At 39.7% G+C, this 18346-nt stretch overlaps 1 protein-coding gene and 1 pseudogene across 1 annotated transcript in view; one reads left to right on the forward strand and one right to left on the reverse strand.

Annotated features, from left to right (window-relative positions):
* DISP3 (dispatched RND transporter family member 3) overlaps positions 1–18346 on the forward strand; it is a 167312-nt gene that overhangs the window by 83931 nt on the left and 65035 nt on the right. Inside the window, exon 4 of the mRNA XM_073657231.1 lies at positions 12442–12578. Coding sequence (XP_073513332.1) covers positions 12442–12578 — 137 coding nt within the window. The remainder of the gene's footprint in view (positions 1–12441; positions 12579–18346) is intronic.
* On the reverse strand, positions 12816–18331 carry LOC141172890 (uncharacterized; annotated as a pseudogene).

The following is an 18346-nucleotide window of genomic DNA, read 5'->3' on the forward strand; positions in this document are numbered from 1 at the left end:
TACTGCCTCTATGTAGAAGAATATAACTACTATAATACTGCTCCCTATGTACAAGAATATAACTACTATAATACTGCCCCCTATGTACAAGAATATAACTACTATAATACTTCTCCTATGTAGAAGAATATAACTACTATAATACTGCCCTCTATGTACAAGAATATAACTACTATAATACTGCCCCCTATGTACAAGAATATAACTACTATAATACTGCCCCCTATGTACAAGAATATAACTACTATAATACTGCCCTCTATGTACAAGAATATAACTACTATAATACTGCCCCCTATGTACAAGAATATAACTACTATAATACTGCTCCTATGTACAAGAATATAACTACTATAATACTGCTCCTATGTACAAGAATATAACTACTATAATACTGCCCCCTATGTACAAGAATATAACTACTATAATACTGCTCCTATGTACAAGAATATAACTACTATAATACTGCTCCTATGTACAAGAATATAACTACTATAATACTGCCCCCTATGTACAAGAATATAACTACTATAATACTGCTCCTATGTACAAGAATATAACTATTATAAAACTGCCCCTATGTACAAGAATATAATTACTATAATACTGCTCCTATGTACAAGAATATAACTACTATAATACTGCTCCTATGTACAAGAATATAACTACTATAATACTGCTCCTATGTACAAGAATATAACTACTATAATACTGCCTCCTATGTACAAGAATATAACTACTATAATACTGCTCCTATGTACAAGAATATAACTACTATAATACTGCCTCCTATGTACAAGAATATAACTACTATAATACTGCCCCTATGTACAAGAATATAACTACTATAATACTGCTCCTATGTACAAGAATATAACTACTATAATACTGCTCCTATGTACAAGAATATACTATAATACTGCCTCCTATATACAAGAATATAGCTACTATAATACTGCCCCTATGTACAAGAATATAACTACTATAATACTGCCCCTATGTGCAAGAATATAACTACTATAATACTGCTCCTATGTACAAGAATATAACTACTATAATAGTGCTCCTATGTACAAGAATATAACTACTATAATACTGCCTCCTATGTACAAGAATATAACTACTATAATACTGCTCCTATGTACAAGAATATAACTACTATAATACTGCTCCTATGTACAAGAATATAACTACTATAATACTGCCTCCTATGTACAAGAATATAACTACTATAATACTGCCCCTATGTACAAGAATATAACTACTATAATACTGTTCCTATGTACAAGAATATAACTACTATAATACTGCCCCCTATGTACAAGAATATAACTGCTATAATACTGTTCCTATGTACAAGAATATAACTACTATTATACTGCCCCCTATGTACAAGAATATAACTACTATAATACTGCCCCCTATGTACAAGAATATAACTACTATAATACTGCTCCCTATGTAGAAGAATATAACTACTATAATACTGCCCCCTATGTACAAGAATATAACTACTATAATACTGCCCCCTATGTACAAGAATATAACTACTATAATACTGCCCCCTATGTACAAGAATATAACTACTATAATACTGCCCCTATGTACAAGACTATAACTACTATAATACTGCCCCCTACGTACAAGAATATAACTAGTATAATACTGCTCCCTATGTAGAAGAATATAACTACTATAATACTTCTCCTATGTAGAAGAATATAATTACTATAATACTGCTCCTATGTAGAAGAATATAATTACTATAATACTGCCCCCTATATACAAGAATATAACTACTATAATACTTCTCTTATGTAGAAGAATATAATTACTATAATACTGCCCCCTATATACAAGAATATAACTACTATAATACTGCCCCCTATGTACAAGAATATAACCACTATAATACTGCTCCTTATGTACAAGAATATAACTACTATAATACTGCTCCTATGTACAAGAATATAACTACTATAATACTGCTCCTATGTACAAGAATATAACTACTATAATACTGCCCCCTATGTACAAGAATATAACTACTATAATACTGTCCCCTATGTACAAGAATATAACTACTGTAATACTGCTCCTATGTACAAGAATATAACTACTATAATACTGCCCCCTATGTACAAGAATATAACTACTATAATACTGCTCCTATGTACAAGAATATAACTACTATAATACTGCCCCCTATGTACAAGAATATAACTACTATAATACTGCTCCTATGTACAAGAATATAACTACTATAATACTGCCCCTATGTACAAGAATATAACTACTATAATACTGCCCCCTATGTACAAGAATATAACTACTATAATACTGCCCCTATGTACAAGAATATAACTACTATAATACTGCTCCTATGTACCAGAATATAACTACTATAATACTGCCCCTATGTACAAGAATATAACTACTATAATACTGCCCTCTATGTACAAGAATATAACTACTATAATACTGCACCTATATACAAGAATATAACTACTATAATACTGCTCCTATGTACAAGAATATAACTACTATAATACTGCCCCCTATGTACAAGAATATAACTACTATAATACTGCCCCTATGTAGAATAATATATTGTTGCAGTTTTTCCAGTATTGATCTGTTATGATAGTTGATCTTGGACCTCTGTTGTCTTCGTATCATCTTGTACGTCGTGTTGGAGAGCTGACTATGTGTGTGACATGATGTAATCACTTCTTTGTGGAAGGTTTGGGCTTCGGAGGAGACACTAATGTGAAGTGACCTCCGAGGTTAATTTAGAAATTTGTGAAGAGTTTACGTTCTCTTATAATTACTGCTTTGTTTTATGTGATTAGAATTGACTCCTAATTACTACGACTCACTTGTTTAACGTACACATATCCGGAATTTTTATGTCGGAGGTGCAGGTTTTTTTTTATGTTTGTTGGTAACATTTATTTATACATAGATCTGAGGTTTGGTTATTGTTTTGTAACTGGCATGAAATCTGTGATGCAGATCTGCACCATAATGACTCCTTGGTGAATATAGGTGGAAATCTCTTTGGTCAATGTGGGTGGAGAAGACACTGGTTGACTTATAGAGTATCTGCTTTCGTTAGGTGGCTCTTGAGAGGTTTCCATCCATTTGGTTAAATCAGAATTTCCATCAACGTCAACCAATGGGTAAAAGTTGACTTCCATTTTACTTCTGCATGAGGGAGGGAAAGTCACATCTTGGTTTCAATGTGAAATTGAGAAGTTGTACTCAAATCCATTGTGACAAAAAGTTGTATATTAGATCAGTTTAATGGTGAACTTTTTAATCTCAATAATCCAACCCTCTTCACGGGGGTCCGGGCGCTTTATAGATGTCTTGTAGGGATTCAGGCACTGTATAGTCTGCTGATACTAGCCCTGTTACTTTATAGACATCTAATAAGAGCCTATGGACTCTACAGACCACCCATTAGTGTCCAGAAACTCTACAGAACTCGCATAGAAATTCATGCAAGAAAAAGTTTCCAGTTTGTCAGGGAGCGCTTCCAGGTGATTCATTACTTACTCCAAATCTTTCAGGAATAATCCAGTTTATTTTTATATAAACAACGCGTTTCGGCTATACATAACATTAGCCTTCATCAGGTAAAATCATAGTTGTCTTTAAAGAATACATTTATATAGCATAAAAAGAGGAGGAGGAACTAATCCAACCCCTCAATCAATTTTCATCAATTTAAAACACATGTGCACTTCTAAAAGGTATTAAGCAGTTAATTAAAAGTGAACTCTATATGGATTTAGAAAGGGGGGAGGGAGAAACAAAAACAAAAACAAAAAATTTTTTTTTAAAAAAAATAAAAAATAAAATAAAAATAAAAAACACCACTATATATTGTTTTTTCCTATTCAATAAATTTTTTTTTTTTTTTTTTATAAAATACAATTATTTGTCATATGACTCCATTTACTATCCTATTTTCTACTTCACTGATAGGGGAGAAATATTTTTCCCGATTCTAGAATATAACGATGTCATCAATATTAAGAACTCCATTTTTTATCTTATTCACTACATCACCAATAAGGGAAAAATATTTCTCCCAATTCTAAGGTATAACAAATTTATCACCAATATATGAACCAGCATCTGCCGGGATTGGAACTCATACATTTAGATGCCCCATATCTACAATATTTGCGTATTTACTCCATTGAGCCACTCGCAGTTATAGTCTCTGGGTGCTTAATTTTTCTTTTTATTCTCTTTAGCTTTTCTCCCTCTACCTCATTTACGAGGTTTGCAGACTTCGATTTTTAACCCCCAAAAATTTAGCGGTATTATATGTTCTCTAGTTTATCATTGAGGCCGTCTGGGTTCAGAGTCCTCAATCTGTATATCCAGAAGGCCTCTTTTTTATTTAACTGTTGTATCCTATTGGAGACATCTCTAGGGATCTGTTCAATCGGTGTCAAAGTAACATTGAATTCTTTTTTATGTGTTAGCAAAAGGTGTCTTGATAGACTATGGATAAGGAGACCGACTCTGGCATTGTGTCTGTGGCCATTCAGTTGGGTTCCGACCATTTGAGTGGTCCTCCCCACATACTGGAGGCCACAGTCACAATTTATAACATATATAACCAAGTCGCTTATACATGTCAAATGTTGTTCTATCTGAAATATTTCACCTGTACTCTTGGAAACTATGTGTTGTTGTTTATCTGCTATATTATAGCAGCACTGACATTTTTTCTGGTTACATTTATATACTCCAGGTTTATTCACCTTTTTTGAGCAATTATGGGTTTTCATGAAGTTTTTCAATCGGCTGGGAGCTACCATGTTCCCTATTGTTTTTCCCCTTCTAAATGTCATATTGGGGACTTGTGGTAATACATTTCGTAGCAAGGGATCTTGTTTTAAGATATACCAGTGTTTTTTCAAGATTCCACGAATTTTTTCGTTATCTTTATTATAGGCTGTAATGAAGTTGAACTGCCATTTCTCATCATTAGATTTCAGGTGAGATTTAGTTGTATCCATGACAGCATTTTCTCTCACAGTTTTTTCAGTGCTTTTTTTCTCTAGTATTTTCAAGCGTTTTTTTTCAAACATTCACCCTGAGTTTTTGCTAAGTTTACCTTATAAGCTTGTTGTATTAGGGTTTTTGGTTCCTTTTTTTCCCGAAATCTGTTAGTCAGGATCTTGCTTTGTGTTATATAATCCTGTTCACTACTATTATTTTTCCTTATTCTTAAATATTGACTGAATGGAATATTATTCTTCCATTTAGTATACTGTGCACTGTTATAATGTAAATATCCATTAATGTCTACTTTTTTAAAATGTGTTTTTGTTACGATTTTCTTTTTCATATGTGAAATCTCTAAATCCAATTTTTCAGCGCTGATAGAGGATGTAAAGGAAATGCCCCATGTGTTTTGATTCATTTCCCTCACCAGCAAATGGGCTTGTTCTATATCCCCCCTCCAAATGATTAATAAGTCATCTATAAAACGTTTATACATTATTATGTTGTCTTTGTATTTTTCTGAATTAAGTGGGGATAGGGACTCGAATAGCCCCATAAATAAATTTGCAAAACTTGGGGCTACCCGAGTCCCCATCGCGGTACCCTGCTGCTGCAGGTACAGTTGTCCATCAAACTCAAAGACATTATGACGCAAAATGAATTGCAAACCAGTCAGAAGAAATTCTACTTGTTCATCTGGCATTTTTTCATTTTTCTCCAAATAAAATCTGGCAGCTCTTATACCCAAATTATGTTCTATATTTGAATATAACGCTACCACATCTAGGGTTAGAAATAAAAAATTCTCCTCCCAATCCATTCCCTCCAAGAGACTAATAAGGTGGCTCGAGTCTTTCAAATATGACATGTGCTTGTAAATGTAAATCCAGGTAGTGTGACAAACAGCTAGTGAGAGAATTAATCCCCGAAATAATAGGTCGTCCAGGTGGATTTTCGAGGTCCTTATGGACTTTGGGGAGATGGTAAAAAAAAGCCATAGCCGGTTCTTTGTTAATTAAAAATTTTTTCTCTCTTTTTGTTATAATTCCTTTCTCAGAGGCCTCATTCAGAAATAGGTGATATTCTTTAGAAAAATCAACAGTAGGATCCTTTTCCAATTTTTTATAGTAGTTTCGATTGGATAGTATTTTAACTGCCTCACTGAGATAATCCTTCCTATCTTGAATAACAGTACCACCGCCTTTATCAGCCTCTCTAATTATTATTTCAGTGTTCTCTCTTAGATTTTTTAAGGCTTCTCTTTCTTGGGGGGTAATGTTATATTTAGCAATTTTTTTGGCAGTTTTTGATTTCTTATGTAAATTTTTACATTTTTTATCTTTGCTCTTTATTTTATCAGTAGTATTCAACTTGCGGAAATCATCACCTACTAGAGATAAAAATGTTTCAATATAGCTACCCCTATGATGTATGGGATTAAAGGCAGATTGTGGTTTCACTTCCATATGTATATATGGTGTTTCATTTGTTATCCTTGCCGTTTGTTCCAATTCTTTCTTAAAAACAATGTTTTTGTCATTTTTCCCTTTATTACGATCTTGCAATACAAAGTGTCTTTTTAGGGTAAGACGCCTTATATAGTGGTTAAGATCAATAAAAAGCTCAAAATTATTACTATGTTGTGTGGGGCAAAAATTTAGCCCTTTACTCAAGACCTTTTCTTCATCTTGTGTAAGTACATGCGAGGACAAGTTGAAGATTTTTTGAGAGGATTTAGGGGAAATTTTATTTTTGAAAAAAGACCCTTTTGTTGAGTTAGTTAAAATAAACTCGGATTTTTTATCTTTTTTAAATTGGACTCTTCTACCACCCCTGCAGCCCCTGGTACTTCTTTTCTTTTTTTGGGGGCTATAAGTGTGGGAAAGAAACTGGTTATTTGTCTTTGAGCAGCTATTTGAGGGGATATAGTCTCCAAATAAGATAAAAAATGGAGTTCTTAATATTGATGACATCGTTATATTCTAGAATCGGGAAAAATATTTCTCCCCTATCAGTGAAGTAGAAAATAGGATAGTAAATGGAGTCATATGACAAATAATTGTATTTTCTAAAAAAAAAAAAAAAAAAAAAAAATTATTGAATAGGAAAAAACAATATATAGTGGTGTTTTTTATTTTTATTTTATTTTTTATTTTTTTTTTAAAAATTTATTTTTTTGTTTTTCTTTTTGTTTCCCCCTCCCCCCTTTTTAAATCCATATAGAGTTCACTTTTAATTAACTGCTTAATACCTTTTAGAAGTGCACATGTGTTTTAAATTGATGAAAATTGATTGAGGGGTTGGATTAGTTCCTCCTCCTCTTTTTATGCTATATAAATGTATTCTTTAAAGACAACTATGATTTTACCTGATGAAGGCTAATGTTATGTATAGCCGAAACGCGTTGTTTATATAAAAATAAACTGGATTATTCCTGAAAGATTTGGAGTAAGTAATGAATCACCTGGAAGCGCTCCCTGACAAACTGGAAACTTTTTCTTGCACTTTCTGACGAGTCTCCTGCAAAGGAGCTCGTTTTACCTGTTTTTGAGCTGCAGGCCAGCAGATCCAGACAACTACTCCACTCCCTAAAGACAGGGATACATGCTGGATAACAAGACACCACAAAGGTGAGAGCAATTTTTAATTCTAATTCGATATTGTTAAAATATTACACTTAGATCTGCGCCCCCCTTTCTTTTCTCCTTTTCCCTTTTTTTTATTCATGCATAGAAATTCATGCAATTTGTAGACCACTAATAGTGGTCAGATTACGCAATAGACCTCACACAGGGGTCCACACACGCTCTAGACCTCTTATAGCTGTCCAGAAACTCTACAGAACTCGCATAGAAATTCATGCAATTTGTAGACCACTAATAGTGGTCAGATCAGGCAATAGACCTCACATAGGGTCCACACACGCTCTAGACCTCTTATAGCTGTCCAGAAACTCTACAGAACTCGCATAGAAATTCATGCAATTTGTAGACCACTAATAGTGGTCAGATCAGGCAATAGACCTCACATAGGGTCCACACACGCTCTAGACCTCTTATAGCTGTCCAGAAACTCTACAGAACTCGCATAGAAATTCATGCAATTTGTAGACCACTAATAGTGGTCAGATCAGGCAATAGACCTCACACAGGGGTCCACACACGCTCTAGACCTCTTATAGCTGTCCAGAAACTCTACAGAACTCGCATAGAAATTCATGCAATTTGTAGACCACTAATAGTGGTCAGATCAGGCAATAGACCTCACATAGGGTCCACACACGCTCTAGACCTCTTATAGCTGTCCAGAAACTTACGTCTTTTGTAGTGGTTCATACGCTGTATAGACTTCAAAAACAGGTCAAGTCACTCTTTAGACCTCTTCTAGGGGTCCAGACACTCTTTAAACCTCATTTACATGTTTCAGCATACTTTCTTTAAGGCTTCACTGTATTCCTGGCACTTTAAAGTTCACTCATAGCAGTCATTGGACTCTATAGACCTTTGGTTGTGGTCCTTGAACGCTAAATACAATTTGTGGGGTACCATCAAATCTACAGACCCCTGTTAATGGTTAATTGTCTCTGTAGATTAGCCATAATAGTTCAGATACTCTATTGACTTCTCCAAGTAGTCCATGCACTCTGTAAACGTCTTGTATAGGCCCAAGTACTCTATTGACATCTTATTGTGGTTGAGACAATGTTATGACCTCTCATGGATGTTGAAGCAAACTATTGAGTTGTTATAGAAGTCCACATATTGTATAAACTTCTCTCAGTAATTTGGTCACTTCTATAGACTTCTCATACTGTAACAGGTACTCTATAAACCTCTGAGAGATTTTGAGACACTATTAGGACCTCTAATAGATATTGAAGCAAACTATAGACCTCTCATAGCAGCTCACACGTTACAAACCTGTTGTAGCAGTCCATGGTATTTTATAGATTTTTCATAAGGGTTCAGACACTTGCTAGGCTTCTTGTAGATCCTCGTTGACTCTATTTACCTACCATAGATGTCCACTCACTGTATAGACCTCCATAGTGTTCTGGGCACCTATCATAGATGTTCAGAGACTCAAGAGACCTCTCGTAGAAGTCCATTGACACAATAGACCTCTTGTTAAAATTCATTGACTTAGTAGATCTGTAGTAGAAGTCCAGTGACGTAATAAACATCTAGTAGACGTCAGTTGACTTAATAGACCTCTAGTAGACGTCCATTGACTTAATAGACCTCTAGTAGAAGTCCATTGACTTAATAGACCTCTATTAGAAGTCCATTGACTTAATAGACCTCTATTAGAAGTCCATTGACTTAATAGACCTCTAGTAGAAATCCATTGACTTAACAGACCTCTAGTAGAAGTCCATTGACTTAATAGACCTCTATTAGAAGTCCATTGACTTAATAGACCTCTATTAGAAGTCCATTGACTTAATAGACCTCTAGTAGAAATCCATTGACTTAACAGACCTCTAGTAGAAGTCCATTGACTTAACAGACCTCTAGTAGAAGTCCATTGACTTAACAGACCTCTATTAGAAGTCCATTGACTTAATAGACCTCTAGTAGAAGTCCATTGACTTAACAGACCTCTAGTAGAAGTCCATTGACTTAACAGACCTCTAGTAGAAGTCCATTGACTTAACAGACCTCTAGTAGAAGTTCATTGACTTAATAGACCTCTAGTAGAAGTCCATTGACTTAATAGACCTCTAGTAGAAGTCCATTGACTAAATAGACCTCTAGTAGAAATCCAGTGACTTAATAGACCTCTAGAAGTCCATTGACTTAACAGACCTCTAGTAGAAGTCCATTGACTTAACAGACCTCTAGTAGAAGTCCATTGACTTAACAGACCTCTAGTAGAAGTCCATTGACTTAATAGACCTTTAGTAGAAGTCCAGGCACTGAATATGTTGGCTTCTCATGGATGTCCAGGCTCTCTACAGAGGTCCGGGCAATTGTTAGACTTAAAGGCATTTTATTGACCTCTGAGATCCCTTAAGTTTTGGTATCAGCAGGGATTCTAGCTTATAAACCCACAGTGGTAGAATGATGTGATGTTTTACTGTGAAATAATTCAACTTCTTTTTTGGACTCTTCTCTAAGTAAAATCCTGGCAGTCGTCCTGAACTCGGCACAGATGTCGCTTCTTTATTCCGTCGTCTCTTGTCTCGTTGACGATGGAGTGTAGACCTCACATGCATTTCTCCGGATTGATGCTGTATTATTCTCTTAAATAGGACTGCCTCAATGTAACTTCCCACATTCTCCTGAAAAACGGAACATTTCTATCTCTAGCTCCCATTCTGTAGACATCAGCAATTTTCTACAGAACAAAGTAGAAATACTCCCTGACAAGTCTGACAAGCCAAGGAAAGAGCGGAGCGGAAGGAAGTAGCAACTCAAGTTGCTTTTTTGTAATAAGAGTCTCCTTATCTTAGTCTTGATGTGTATATATATATATATATATATATATATATATACATATATAAGTTTCTATACAGCCTACAAGATGAGAGGCTCAGCTTGGGATTGCCTTATCCCCATCGGTTATGGACTTGTGAGCCTTCACAGGGTTCCTCTTCTCCTGAATGTATCACCACATATTCCTGCAGTGGATGGAAATTGGGGGAAAGTTTGGGGTCTTCCTGACTTAGGGTACGATAGCATGAACCACAGGACCCCCTCTGCCTTATCTACCTGGTTGACCAAAAGAAAGATAAAACGGACAACTAACCCATTTCTGGTTTCTGGCAGCTAAGGGACAATGGAATGGGTGACCCAATTGGGGAACGCCCTATTGCCCCTCACCCATGGACAGCTCGAAACTGCAAAACTTCGCTACTCTAGGAACAAGGATGGGGGAAGGCAGCGAAAACATTATATCCTTTCTCCCCCCCCCCCAAGGAAGGTGAATACTTTGAGGTCTCCTCTTCCGGAATCGATGAGCCTCCTTTGATTTTTACTGTTGGGTGGATACTTTTCTTTGTGCAAAAGTTTAGACCTGTTAGTTATTGGGTTGATCTTAAGTATAAGATTGGGATGTTCATGAACTTTTATTCTATGAAACCCCACATAAGGCTGTTATATAGGAGGACTCATGGGGTTCTTGCCCTGCATCTCCACCATCTTGGTTCCACATCTGGCTTACGCTTGACACACAAGAGGTTGGGTGACTGATCATTTAAAGAGCTCAGCCAGCCCCCTTTTCAATGCATAGACAGAGAACTAGGCTGGCTGTTGAAATCGGTCAGCCAGCCCCCTTCACGCTCAACTCTGAAAAAAGTGATGACATAGCAAAATGCTGTCAAAGAATAGTGCTGCCGAATCTGGAACCAAAGTGCAGACCTGAAGATGGGGGGGACACGTGTGATAATGGAAGCCTATCACTATGTTGCTTAACTTATTATTTTAAGCCGATCTGAACTGGACAACCCCTTTAATCTGGTCCTGATCCTGAAATATGAACTGTAACGTCAGACAATGTCAGCAACGATTGTCCGTGAATCGTAATAAACCTTATATATATAATGCCGAAATGATTAAGTAAAATAATTAGCAGTGTGAAATCGAATTTTAGCTGTCTCCAATATATTGCGATATATGGCGGACTTTATGTGCGCATTCTCTTTGCAGACCGTTATTGAAGAAAGAAAATCCGTTTCCGCAAGTAGGCTCGTAAGATAAATTAGTGAAACCTAAGCCATTAAGTGGATACTAACGGCCCATTAACAAGTGGCAGTAAAAGGCGGCAGTAAAACATTTTTTAAACATCAAAGATGCAATAAAGAAAATTGAATCTGGATCTTGTTTCTTTGCTGCCTCCGCTGGTCGGATGTGGGTACTGCGAGCGTAAAAGAGCTTCCCGATTTATAACTCGGCTTCATGAATCCTTCCAATTCTCATACCTCGAGTCATTTTGTATTTCCTTCTGTCTTTACGATGCAGAATATGAATCCGATTCCTGATCAGTCACCTTGGGCCGCGCAGTTAATACCCATAATCCTTCACTCTTCTGATTGTTATCGGAGGAGTGACATTATCAGACGGAGCGGAGCCATACATCAGACTCCGCCGCTGACACCGTGCTCCGCTGATTTTGTCTTACGCGTACAAGATATTTTTGGGACATTTTCTTGAGGATTCATTACTTATCATTCCTGGGACTTTTTAGGCCAATACGTCGGTGTGCCGGGAACGGTAAATGATGTCTGTAGGGCTCCGACTGTTTCTAGATTGTGCGTCCCCTGCCACATTTGTAGGCGCTTTATCACTAAGGTCGGCTCACCCTGTGTTTAGCAGTGACCCGGCTCAGAGAGTGACAACATATCAATATTGCGCTGTGTGAACGTGGTCTTATTTGTATCTTTTCTTGTGATTTGTTTCCTCGTGTCAGTAAAGTGCAGGTGCTGTACGGGGGGACCGACCTCTTCGACTATGAAGTGAGAACAACGTTCAATAACGACATGTTACTGGCCTTCATCAGCAGCAGCTGTATCGCCGTCCTGGTGTACATCCTCACCTCCTTCTCCGGTCAGTGTCCCCTCCACAGATGGACCTTATCTCCATGTCACACACTTTCTACTTTTCCCCCTCTTTCTTCCTCTCTGACATTTGCTCTTCCTCCGCTAATTCATTTTTTTTCTCCTTCTTTACCTTTTCCTCTTCTGCTCCTTATTTTTCCATCTTTTCTACTTTTATTTCCCCTTCCCTCTATATTTCCTTTTGTTTCTCCTCTCCCTAATTTTTTTGCTCCTCCTCCAATTTTTTCTTTTGCTTCTCATTGTCTATTTCCTCCTTTGCTGCTCCTACTCCTATTTCTTCTTTTACTCCTCTTTCTTTCACTACTTCTGTTTCTCCTTTTTTATGCTTTTTCTTCTTTCTCTTCTAATTGTTATTTTGTTTCTTTGTCCCTTCTATCTCCACTTTTCCTCTGTTTTCTCCATTTCTTCCTTTTCTTCTTTCTCCTACTTCTATCCTTTTTTGCTTCTCCTTCTCTTACTGTTTGTTTTTTTTGGCTTCTTCTTTTCCCTCTATTTCTTTCTCTTCTATCTTTAATTCTTGTTTTGAGCCTCCTTATTTTTCTATTTCCTACTTTGCACCGTTTCTCCTTCTATTTCTTCTTTCCCTATTCTTTTTTTAATTCCCCTTCCAATTCTATTTCCACTTTTCCTTCCATTTTTTCTTCTATTTCCTATTTTTTGCTTCTCCTTCTCCATTGATTTTCTCTTTTCTCCCTTTCCCTCATAATTTCTCCTTTGATTTTTCTTGCCTTCTTTTTCTCATTATTTTCTTCCTTTCTCTTCCACTGTACCATTTATTTTTTTTTACTCCACCATATCTTTAATTTGCTCCTCCTTCTCTTTTCTTTGCTTCTCCTCATCCCAACGCTGCTCCTTCTATTTTAATTGCTCTTACTTTTCTTTCGTTCACTCCTCATTTTTTTCCCATTGCTCCTCCTTTTCTTCCTGTTGCTCCTTCTTCTCATTCCTCTGCTTCTCCTTTTCTTTGCTCTGCTGCTCCTTCTCTTCTCCCTGCTGCTCTTTCTTGTCCCTCTGCTGCTCTTTTTCTTCCCTCTGCTGCTCTTTCTTGTCCCTCTGTTGCTCCTTCTCTTCCCTCTGTTGCTCCTTCTCTTCCCTCTGTTGCTCTTTCTCTTCCCTCTGCTGCTCTTTCTTGTCCCTCTGCTGCTCTTTCTCTTCCCTCTGTTGCTCCTTCTCTGCCCTCTGCTTCTCGTTCTCTTCCCTCTGCTGCTCCCTCTCTTCCCTCTGCTGCTAATACTCTTCCCTCTGCTGCTCCCTCTCTTCCCTCTGCTGCTAATACTCTTCCCTCTGATGCTCTTTCTTTTCCCTCTGCTGCTCCTTCTCTTCCCTCTGCTGCTGTTTCTCTTCCCTCTGCTGCTGTTTCTCTTCCCTCTGCTGCTTTTTCGTGTCCCTCTGCTGCTGTTTCTCTTCCCTCTGCTGCTTTTTCTCTTCCCTCTGCTGCTCTTTCTCTTCCATCTGCTGCTCTTTCTCTTCCCTCTGCTGCTCCTTCTCTTCCCTCTGCTGCTAATACTCTTCCCTCTGATGCTCTTTCTCTTTCCTTTGCTGCTCCTTTTCTTTCCTCTGCTGCTCCTTCTCTTCCCTCTGCTGCTCCTTCTCCTCCCTCTGCTGCTCCTGCTCTTACCTCTGCTGCTCTTTATTACCTCTGCTGCTCCTTCTCTCCCCTCTGCTGCTCCTTTTCCCTCTGCTGCTGCTTCCCTTCCCTCTGCTGCTCTTTCCCTTCCGTCTTCTGCTCCTTCTCTTCTTTATGCTGCTCCTTTTCTTTCCTCTGCTTCTCCTTCTCTTCCCGCTTCTGCTACTTTTCTTCCCTCTGCCGCTCTTTCCCTTCCCTCTTCTGCTCTTTCTCTTCCGTCTTCTGCTCCTTCTCTTCTTTCTGCTTCTCCTTTTCTTTCCTCTGCTGCTTCTTCTATTCTCTCCGCTGCTCCTTCTCTTCCCTCTGCTGCTGTTTCTCTTCCCTCTGCTGCTGTTTCTCTTCCCTCTGCTGCTGTTTCTCTTCCCTCTGTTGTTTTTTTTCTTCCCTCTGCTGCTCTTTTTCTTCCCTCTGCTGCTGTTTCTCTTCCCTCTGCTGCTGTTTCTCTTCCCTCTGCTGCTGTTTCTCTTCCCTCTGCTGCTGTTTCTCTTCCCTCTGCTGCTTCTTCTCTTCCCTCTGCTGCTTCTTCTCTTCCCTCTGCTGCTCCTTCTCTTCCCTCTGCTGTTCATTTTCTTCTTTCTGCTGCTCCTTTTCTTCTTTCTGCTGCTCTTTCTTTCTCCTCTGCTGCTCCTGCCCTTCCCTTTGCTGCTCCGTCTCTTCTTTCTGCTGCTTTTTCTTTCCCCTCTACTGCTCCTTCTCTTTTTTATGCTACTCTTTCTTTCCCCTCTGCTGCTCCTTCTCTTCCCTCTTCTGATACTTTTATTCACTCTACTGCTCTTTCTCTTCCCTTTGCTGCTCCGTCTCTTCTTTCTGCTGCTCTTTCTTTCCCCTCTGCTCCTCTTTTTCTTCCCTCTGCTGCTGTTTCTCTTCCCTCTGCTGCTTCTTCTCTTCCCTCTGCTGCTTCTTCTCTTCCCTCTGCTGCTCCTTCTCTTCCCTCTGCTGTTCATTTTCTTCCCTCTGCTGCTCCTTTTCTTCGTTCTGCTGCTCTTTCTTTCTCCTCTGCTGCTCCTTCCCTTTGCTGCTCCTTCTCTTCTTTCTGCTGCTCTTTCTTTCTCCTCTGCTGCTCCTTCTCTTCCCTTTGCTGCTCCTTCTCTTCTTTCTGCTGCTTTTTCTTTCCCCTCTACTGCTCCTTCTCTTTTTTATGCTACTCTCTTTCCCCTCTGCTGCTCCTTCTCTTCCCTCTTCTGATACTTTTATTCACTCTACTGCTCTTTCTCTTCCCTCTGCTGCTCTTTCTCTTTCCTCTGCTGCTCCTTCTTTTCCCTCTGCTGCTGCTTCCCTTCCCTCTCCTGCTCTTTCCCTTCCGTCTTCTGCTCCTTCTCTTCTTTATGCTGCTCCTTTTCTTTCCTCTGCTGCTCCTTCTATTCTCTCTGCTGCTCCTTCTCTTCCCACTCCTGCTCTTTCTCTTCCCTCTGCTGCTCCTTCTCTTCCCTCTGCTGCCCCTTCTCTTGCCTCTTCTGTTCTTTCTCTTGCCTCTGCTGCTCTTTCTCTTCCCTCTGCTGCTCTTTCTCTACTTTCTGCTGCTTCTTCTCTTCTTTCTGCTGCTACTTTTCTTCTTTCTGCTGCTCTTTCTTTCCCCTCTGCTCCTCTTTTTCTTCCCTCTGCTGCTGTTTCTCTTCCCTCTGCTGCTGTTTCTCTTCCCTCTGCTGCTTCTTCTCTTCCCTCTGCTGCTTCTTCTCTTCCCTCTGCTGCTCCTTCTCTTCCCTCTGCTGTTCATTTTCTTCCCTCTGCTGCTCCTTTCCTTCCCTTTGCTGCTCCTTCTCTTCTTTCTGCTGCTCTTTCTTTCTCCTCTGCTGCTCCTTCTCTTCTTTCTGCTGCTTTTTCTTTCCCCTCTACTGCTCCTTCTCTTTTTATGCTACTCTTTCTTTCCCCTCTGCTGCTCCTTCTCTTCCCTCTTCTGATACTTTTATTCACTCTACTGCTCTTTCTCTTCCCTCTGCTGCTCTTTCTCTTTCCTCTGCTGCTCCTTCTTTTCCCTCTGCTGCTGCTTCCCTTCCCTCTGCTGCTCTTTCCCTTCCGTCTTCTGCTCCTTCTCTTCTTTATGCTGCTCCTTTTCTTTCCTCTGCTGCTCCTTCTATTCTCTCTGCTGCTCCTTCTCTTCCCACTCCTGCTCTTTCTCTTCCCTCTGCTGCTCCTTCTCTTCCCTCTGCTGCTCCTTCTCTTCCCTCTGCTGCCCCTTCTCTTGCCTCTTCTGTTCTTTCTCTTGCCTCTGCTGCTCTTTCTCTTCCCTCTGCTGCTCTTTCCCTACTTTCTGCTGCTTCTTCTCTTCTTTCTGCTGCTACTTTTCTTCTTTCTGCTGCTCTTTCTTTCCCCTCTGCTCCTCTTTTTCTTCCCTCTGCTGCTGTTTCTCTTCCCTCTGCTGCTTCTTCTCTTCCATCTGCTGCTCCTTCTCTTCCCTCTGCTGCTCCTTCTCTTCCCTCTGCTGTTCATTTTCTTCCCTCTGCTGTTCATTTTCTTCCCTCTGCTGCTCCTTTTCTTCTTTCTGCTGCTCTTTCTTTCTCCTCTGCTGCTCCTCCCCATCCCTTTGCTGCTCCTTCTCTTCTTTCTGCTGCTCTTTCTTTCTCCTCTGCTGCTCCTTCTCTTCCATTTGCTGCTCCGTCTCTTCTTTCTGCTGCTTTTTCTTTCCCCTCTACTGCTCCTTCTCTTTTTTATGCTACTCTTTCTTTCCCCTCTGCTGCTCCTTCTCTTCCCTCTTCTGATACTTTTATTCACTCTACTGCTCTTTCTCTTCCCTCTGCTGCTCTTTCTCTTTCCTCTGCTGCTCCTTCTTTTCCCTCTGCTGCTGCTTCCCTTCCCTCTGCTGCTCTTTCCCTTCCGTCTTCTGCTCCTTCTCTTCTTTATGCTGCTCCTTTTCTTTCCTCTGCTGCTCCTTCTATTCTCTCTGCTGCTCCTTCTCTTCCCACTCCTGCTCTTTCTCTTCCCTCTGCTGCTCCTTCTCTTCCCTCTGCTGCCCCTTCTCTTGCCTCTGCTGCTCTTTCTCTTCCCTCTGCTGCTCTTTCTCTTCCCTCTGCTGCTCTTTCCCTACTTTCTGCTGCTTCTTCTCTTCTTTCTGCTGCTTCTTCTCTTCTTTCTGCTGCTACTTTTCTTCTTTCTGCTGCTCTTTCTTTCCCCTCTGCTCCTCTTTTTCTTCCCTCTGCTGCTGTTTCTCTTCCCTCTGCTGCTTCTTCTCTTCCATCTGCTGCTTCTTCTCTTCCCTCTGCTGCTCCTTCTCTTCCCTCTGCTGTTCATTTTCTTCCCTCTGCTGCTCCTTTTCTTCTTTCTGCTGCTCTTTCTTTCTCCTCTGCTGCTCCTTCCCATCCCTTTGCTGCTCCTTCTCTTCTTTCTGCTGCTCTTTCTTTCTCCTCTGCTGCTCCTTCTCTTCCCTTTGCTGCTCCGTCTCTTCTTTCTGCTGCTTTTTCTTTCCCCTCTACTGCTCCTTCTCTTTTTTATGCTACTCTTTCTTTCCCCTCTGCTGCTCCTTCTCTTCCCTCTTCTGATACTTTTATTCACTCTACTGCTCTTTCTCTTCCCTCTGCTGCTCTTTCTCTTTCCTCTGCTGCTCCTTCTTTTCCCTCTGCTGCTGCTTCCCTTCCCTCTGCTGCTCTTTCCCTTCCGTCTTCTGCTCCTTCTCTTCTTTATGCTGCTCCTTTTCTTTCCTCTGCTGCTCCTTCTATTCTCTCTGCTGCTCCTTCTCTTCCGACTCCTGCTCTTTCTCTTCCCTCTGCTGCTCCTTCTCTTCCCTCTGCTGCCCCTTCTCTTGCCTCTTCTGCTCTTTCTCTTGCCTCTGCTGCTCTTTCTCTTCCCTCTGCTGCTCTTTCTCTACTTTCTGCTGCTTCTTCTCTTCTTTCTGCTGCTACTTTTCTTCTTTCTGCTGCTCTTTCTTTCTCCTCTGCTGCTCCTTCCCTTCCCTTTGCTGCTCCTTCTCTTCTTTCTGCTGCTCTTTCTTTCCCCTCTGCTTCTTCTCTTCCCTCTGCTGCTCTTTCTCTCCTCTCTGCTGCTCTTTCTCTTCCTCTTGCTCTTTTCTCTTCTCAATCAGCTTCTCCTCTTTCACCTCTTCTTATTCCTCTTGTTGTCTTTATTCCCATTTTCTTCTGCCTTGTTTGTGGGGTTCAGTGATATGTAGACGTCGCACCAATCATTATAGTGAGCTGATT

This window comes from Phyllobates terribilis, unplaced genomic scaffold (genome assembly GCF_046119375.1).
Source record: "Phyllobates terribilis strain yellow unplaced genomic scaffold, ASM4611937v1 Scaffold_12__6_contigs__length_324123572, whole genome shotgun sequence".
Classification (NCBI taxonomy): Eukaryota; Metazoa; Chordata; class Amphibia; order Anura; family Dendrobatidae; genus Phyllobates; species Phyllobates terribilis.